The sequence below is a fragment of the Oratosquilla oratoria genome, chromosome 37 (genome assembly GCF_046742065.1).
Source record: "Oratosquilla oratoria isolate Oo_2021 chromosome 37, ASM4674206v1, whole genome shotgun sequence".
NCBI classification, from domain to species: domain Eukaryota; kingdom Metazoa; phylum Arthropoda; class Malacostraca; order Stomatopoda; family Squillidae; genus Oratosquilla; species Oratosquilla oratoria.
Genome location: NC_134813.1, coordinates 29,980,603 through 29,988,102, shown reverse-complemented (window position 1 = coordinate 29,988,102; position 7,500 = coordinate 29,980,603). Strand labels below are relative to the sequence as shown.

The window sequence follows — 7,500 nt, the reverse complement described above, 5'->3', positions numbered from 1 at the left end:
ACACACACACACACACACACACACACTCACACTACACTGAGTGCGAAAACCCTATTGGACATATACTGATTCACCTATGCCAAGAAGATGGGTCGGGAGTTTTCATGGAAGCTTGCCAAGGCCGATAGAAGGGTTGAAGGAGAGGGGCGAGTTTAGCTATGCGACGACTGGCCCATTTTTTTTTTCTTTTTATTTATTATTATGTCTCGCCAAATGATTTTATTCAGCTATGGCATGGTCGGCTTGGACCCAGTCTCGTAAGATGGAAGTCCCGGGTTCGAGTCCCAGTGGCCACCTGTGTCCTGTGTGCTGGCTGGCCGTACGCGCACACAGGGCAAAGGTGAAAACTTGGGCCTTTTTTTTTTTAATCCTTTACTTTTACTTTCTGTTCTATAAACTTGATAGAATTTTGAAAAGAAAAAGAAAACTATTGACATAGTGGACATCTGTTATATCATAAAAGGTGGAGACATTAAAAAAAAAAATAAAAAAAAAAATAAAAGCGCCATTCGACATACGAATTACAGAGACATTTTTCGTAAGTCTTTCCCACCAGAAGGGAACTTTTTGTATCGGCTGTACCTTAGGTAGTGTTCTTTCTTTTAGTACCCGGAACGCCCCCTGAACGTGCTTTCGTGAGTAAAAAAAGAAAAAAGAAAAGAAAAAAAATATATATATATATATATTATCATTATTACTATTATTATTATTATCATTATTACTATTATTATTATTATCATTATTACTATTATTATTATTTTTATTATTATCATTATCATTATTATTATCATTATTATTATTATTATCAGTATTACTATTATTATTATTATTATTATTATTGCTATTATTATTATTATTATTATTGCTATTATTATTATTATTATTATTATTATTATTTCATTCATTTACTATTTTTTTATTCATTTCATTTTATTTGTTTATTTATTTATTTTTTCCTCCAAAAACAGACTATGCAATTCACTTTGGACAAGCTTCTCTCCGACGTCTCCCCCCCTCCCCCGCCTCAAATACCATTGGGGGCGGAAGTCCCACCCACCCCGGGGTGAATAAAATCACCTGGCGACAGTCAAACCTGTACATGAATAACCCCCGCGTCGGTCGCCACCTTTGCCTAACATGTTAGGATAGCTCGGGCAAGAGACAGTCACCGATGGCAGTGGGGGAATCGAACGCGTGCCGTCGCGTGATTTTATTAATCTTGTGGTATTCCCCAAACCACTCTCTCCCCCTTTCCCCTTTTTCCCCTCTCTCCCCTCTCTCCCCCTCTCCCCATTTCCCCCTTCCCTTTTCCCCCTTTCCCCTCTCTCTCCCTCTCCTCATTTCCCCCTATCCCTTTCCCCCCTCTCCCCCTTTCCCCCTACCCCTCTCCCTCGTTACCCCTACCCCTCTCTCCCCTCTCCCCTCTCCCCCTGCCCATCTCTCCCCTCTCCGCCTACCCCCTCTCTCCCCTTCTCCCCTCTCCCCCTACCCCTCTCTCCCCCTCTCCCTTCTCACTCTACCCCTCTCTCCCTCTTCCCCTCTCCCTCTACCCCTCTCTCCCCCTTTCCCCCTTTCCCCTCTCTCCTCCTCTCCTCCTCTCCTCCTCTCCCCTTTCCCCTCTCTCCCCTTCTCCCCTCTCCCCCTCTCCCCTCTTTCCCCCTCTCTCCCCATCTCCCCCCTGGAAGCGGAAGAGTTAATAATGTTGTAACACAATCTACAATTTTTCTTTCGCATTTTCTATCCTCTCCCTTCTCCTCTTCCCATTTTTCTCTCTCTCTTTTTCTCTCCCTGCCTCTCTCCTCTCTCTATCTCTCTCTTTTTTTCTCTCTTTCCTACGTCCCTCTGTCTTCCGCCTTTTTCTCTCGTTCTCTTTGCCTCTCCTCCTTTATTGCGCTGTTTCCGAGCCATCCTCTTCTCTTCTTTTACCATTCCCTGTTCTCCTCCTCCTCTTCCTCCTCCTCCTCCTCCTCCTCCTCCCCCTCTACCTCCTCCTCCCCCTCCTCCTCTCTTTCCTCCTCTTCCCTTTTCATCTACTTTTTGTTCCTCTCTCCCTCTTTTTCTCTTATATCTGTCTGTGTGTGTCTGTCTCTTCTCCTACACACGCACACACACACACACACACACACACACACACACACACACACACACACACACACACACACACACACACACACACACACACACTACCATCACCCTTCCTCCTTTTCTTTTCTTTCCTACTACAGCCTCTCCTCCTCCTCTCTCCTCCTCCTCCTCCTCCTCCTCCTCCTCCTCCTCCTCCTCTTCTCATTGCAGGAAGAGGAGCGCTGCAATTGCACGACGGTGAGCGAATGGTCATGGAAGCGGCAATGCATTTATTCATTTAGGGGAAGTCAGGTTATTCATGAGTCCAGTATTGTCGTCAATGCACAAGTCGCCCCCGTCGTCGTCGTCGTCGTCGTCATCATCATCGTCGTCGTCGTCGATTGCACGAAGCGGGGTGACCCAAAGACGATTATGAATACGCAGCAACTGACGATGGTGATGACGATGACGATGAGGTTGGTGACGATGATGTCGACGATGGCGAATATGTTGGCGACGATGAGGTTTGTGACAATGACGATGAGGTTGGCGACGATGATGATAAGGTTGGTGACGATGACGTTGGTGACGATGATGGCGACGATGACGATGAGGTTGGTGAAGGTGATGGCGACGATGACGATGAGGTTTGTGACGATGACGATGAGATTGGCGACGATGACGATGAGCTTTGTGACGATGACGATGAGGTTGGTGACGATGATGGCGACGATGACGATGAGGTTGGTGACGATGGCGATGAGGTTGGCGACGATGACGATGAGGTTTGTGACGATGACGATGAGGTTTGTGACGATGACGATGAGGTTGGCGACGATGACGATGAGGTTTGTGACGATGACGATGAGGTTGGCGACAATGACGATGAGGTTGGTGACGATGACGATGAGGTTGGTGACGATGAGGTTGGCGACGATGACGATGACGTTGGTGACGATGAGACTGATGACGATGATGATGACGATGACAGCGTACTTACGTCACATCCACACATCACGCGTCACCACATCACCTGAACTCATCACACGTCATGTAGCAGATATCATAGGTATTATGGTTCTGACCTCTTTTGTTCTCTTCTCTTTGGAATTAAGCAATTATTATTCGACGGTAGCCAGAGTAGAAGCTCTCAAGTGCACCACAGGGTTGAATGAATAAATCAAATCAGAACTGAAGGATGTTTTGATTCAATACTTATGATTAATATATATGTATTGTATATATATATATATACATATATATATATATATATATATATATATATATATATATATATTCATCAACCACAATGCACTTTAATTCTAAGCCAACAACACCGGGGATACCGCTCTTGATGGAACAATGGATTAAATCACTACAGCAGTTGCTACGCGCTAGCCAGGTTCGAGTCTTTATTCGTACCACGTTTCAATCTCTGCAAGTTGCCTCCACTGTATCCCAGATGTTGATGGCTTAGAATTAAAGTGCATTGTGGTTGATAAAAATGTATCGCTATTCACTGGGACCCATTCAGTGTTATACAAATATATATATATATATATATATATATATATATATACATATATATATATATATATATATATATATATATATGTATGTATGTATGTGTGTATACATATTTTATATATATGTATATATATACATATATGTATATACATATATATATATGTATATATATTTTATATGTATATATATATATATATACATATATAATATATATATATATGCATACATGTTACATATATACACATGTGTATATATATATATATAATATATATATAATATATATATATATATATATATATATATACATATATACAGTATATTATATCTTCAACAAAGATATATACAAGAATACTAATCGCATACTCTAATAGCTGTTCTCAGCATATCTAGAAAATAACAAAAAGACGGAAATTGCATAGTAAAGAAATAAATAAAAATAAATATTTTGATGTCACTTGTTATAAAAAAAAAAAACAAAAAAAAAACGCAGTGATCTGTCACAACTCTCCCCCCCCTTCCGAATGGGATGACGTCATCGGTATTCCACACAAGTGAGGGTTGGGTACGATTCCCTTGACTGCTTTTTTCTTTACCTAGAGAAGTACTTTCTTCGCTGAAGTTGCTCATCAATTGATTTTTTAGTTCGGATTTCGTTGAACAAGTTTGAACATTCTGTTCACATGAACATTCTGTTCGCGTGAACATCTAATATTAATTTCTTATCTGATAAAGTTCTGCCAAGTTAAGATGAACAGGTATTGCTTACTATCACGGTCACTGAAACTGACCCATGATGCAACAGATGTATTGAAATGTATAATTAATCTGTTGTTGTATAATGTACATCCATTATCTCGCTCATTGTAAAAGTCATCTTTTCTAAAAAAAAATGTACTGACGTCATAACAACAAAAGCTATATTTGCTATGATATGCCGTGCTATGTTATTTGCTTTGATATATTCAGGTTCAGGTTCGATTCTCGCACTTCAAGTGGCACTTACTTGTATCCTGTCCTCCGGGAGGTCGAGCTTAAGACTGAGCATTTCTCGGGCGTATACATCAGGGTAGTGAGCATCCTTGAAGGCCTTCTCAAGTTCCTCCAGCTGGTACGACGTGAAGATGGTTCTGGGCAAAAGAAAGAAGAAAAGATGGTCGAATGTTATGTCAGGTCTTTAGAGAACTCATAGGAAACATCTAAAAAAAAAAAAAAAAAAATGCTTACAAAGCCGAAGTCTGAATTTTTGTCTTGTTGTCTTAAGTCTTTTGAGGACTTTTAGGACGGTTCTGCTTGAAAAAAAAATATATTTAGAAAACTGAAGTCGAAAATTGTATCTTGCTGTCTTAGGTCTTTTGAGAACTGTTAGGGTTCTGCTAGAAAAAAAAATCTTTAAGAAAACTGAAGTCGAAAATGGTATCACCTTTGGTCTTTTGAGAATTCTTAGGAAGGTTCTGGTCGAAAAAAAAAAAATCTTTAGAAAACTGAATTCAAAAATTGAGTCTTCAGAGGTCTTCAGGGAGCTTTGAAGCAAGATGTATAAAACAAGGGTCTTCCAATAACTTTACCAACTATTCTTCTCAAAGAAACTGATTAACATCTTCTGAAGCCTTTGAAGAATGTTCTGCTTAGAAAAGTGAGAAGGATTAGTCCAATGAGGTCTTCAGAGACTTGACAGGGTTCTGGTCTAAGAAACAAGAGACTCCTGGTCTTCAGAACGATCTGACGGTGGATCTTCCCGCATGGTCAGGCGAGGTCTTCAAAGACCTCTGAAGGATGTTCTGCTTGGACAGACGAACAAGAGACTCACAAAGAGTCAAATCCTGTTCACACTAGCGTTTTGAACCGCGCAGAAACCACGGCGGTTCCGCATAGTCAAGGAAAAACTACGCGGTCGACTGTGAACGCCTCTGTTGACTTGCATTGTAATTAATTGCCGCGGTTGAAACGGTAGTGTGAACAGGGCCTAATTACTGGGAAAATTTAGGAATGAACTTTTGGGGTACTTGGAGAAACTCTGGTGGCAGAGAGAGAGAGAGAGAGAGAGAGAGAGAACACTGATTATTTCAACACTTACTATAGACAAGAAGATGGTCAGATATGAACGCCAGATAAGTCTTTCACATTAGTAACCAACCACAAAACTGACTATGGATATGGCAGTGCCCGTGACGACGACGAAGACGACAACGGCGGCACCGAAGACGACAATGTCGACGACGACGACCTAAAGTCCACCACATAACGACACCTCGTTAAGTCAACCCTTCGCGGGCAATCGCAACGGAAGACCCCGAACCGCCGTTTGTTCCTGTTAATGACTACGAACAGATCGAATTATCGATCCAATCAAGAACTGAATAACAATGCTGGGATTAATCAAATCGTGGCCGAGAACAGATACACTGATAACAATGATTCAGAACGCTCCTAATCATTTATTTGCATAAACATAACCACCTCGACCATTAGCAATTGAAAGCAAATGTACTCAGTCCATGAGGTTTGCTCACTATTTCTATAATTGTTTCATAATTACTATTAGCACTGCGACCGCCATTACAAGTAGAAGGCGTCCATTAACTTGAACTACCTCTACATCTACTAGTGTTACTACTTCTACCGCTACTGAAAGTAGCGTGACCACCCGCGCCCGCCTCGTTGTTGTTGAGGAATGTTACTTCCAAAATTTCCGAAATTGTCATGGTGGGTTGTTATGATTTTCGCAAATGCGAACTTGTCATTTGATTGTCGTCGTTATTGTTGGTCCTAGATTAATTCATCTTAATGTTGTCGTTACTATTACCAATACCTCTATTATTCACATCATCATCAATATTGTCAACTAGGTTTGTTTATTCTTTTCCCCCTCGCATTCGGATCTCGTTGCCGACTAGGTATTCTTGTGTTTTTTGACATTTCTTTGGTTTAGGTTTGATTGTTATCATCATTACTATTGTTATTGCCATTAACATTATTGGTTTAAGCATAAGTTAATGAAGTGATGAGATGTACAAAGAACGATGATGTTTGCAGATGAGTGTGATTGTGAATATGAAGGGTGAGAAGGGGCATGTAGCTGTGGGTGGAGGACTAGACATGGGGACAAGTCTTGGAGTGAAAGCAGCGAGTAGATCACTGGATGGAATAAAAGATCTTATGAGGAATAAGTATTTGCTGATGAACGCAAATGCTGTAGAGCGAAGTGGTAGTACCCTTGGTGTTGTATGGACCAAAGATTTTGGTGTATAATGGAGACGAAGAGGAGTATATATTGGTTCTGTGATGAAATATGAAATAAATGTTGGATGTGATTCAAGGGAATGTGAATTTTAGAAGTGATGTAGAGAACTGGGTGGAGAAAAGAGAATCTAATAATGGAGAACATATTGTTGAGGTGGTCAGGGCATGTGGAGCGAATGGATGAGAAATGACCGGCAAAGAGAACATGGAAGGCATAAGTGGATGGAGTGAACTCGAGGGAAAGACCGAGAATTCGATGGATAGAGTGATGAAGGCTTTGGATGTCATGTGGAATGTCTGTTGAGCAGGGAAGAGAGAGTACAAAACATTGGATGAAGGTATAACGCGGGTTGAAGGGAAGTTCTCAATCACCACCCCACTCCCACAAAGTGGGAAGTGAGAAACCTCTAGTTTTAGGCCGATGTTTGGGTCGCCTACCCGCCTGGCCAGGTCTGTCGGGAACCGACGCAGGAGGTCCGCATAGAGTCCCGGGAATCGAACTCACGACCACCAGTTCATGAGCTCGACACGGTATCCACTGGGCTACCGCGCGGAAGTTCTCACTACTTCCAATGGGTGAAGCTGTGGGGATTAACCAGCTCCTGCTGTGGAAGAGCTGTGCCTTTCTGCATTGCTTTTGACTTAAGAAATGTGGCGGGGGCAGAGAAA

The 7,500-nt window shown here is 41.6% G+C and overlaps 1 protein-coding gene across 1 annotated transcript in view; it reads right to left on the bottom strand.

Moving 5' to 3' along the window:
• LOC143019413 (uncharacterized) overlaps positions 1–7,500 on the bottom strand; it is a gene marked incomplete at its 3' end in the record, with an annotated part of 167,825 nt that overhangs the window by 86,285 nt on the left and 74,040 nt on the right. Inside the window, exon 3 of the mRNA XM_076175048.1 lies at positions 4,595–4,718. Coding sequence (XP_076031163.1) covers positions 4,595–4,718 — 124 coding nt within the window. The remainder of the gene's footprint in view (positions 1–4,594; positions 4,719–7,500) is intronic.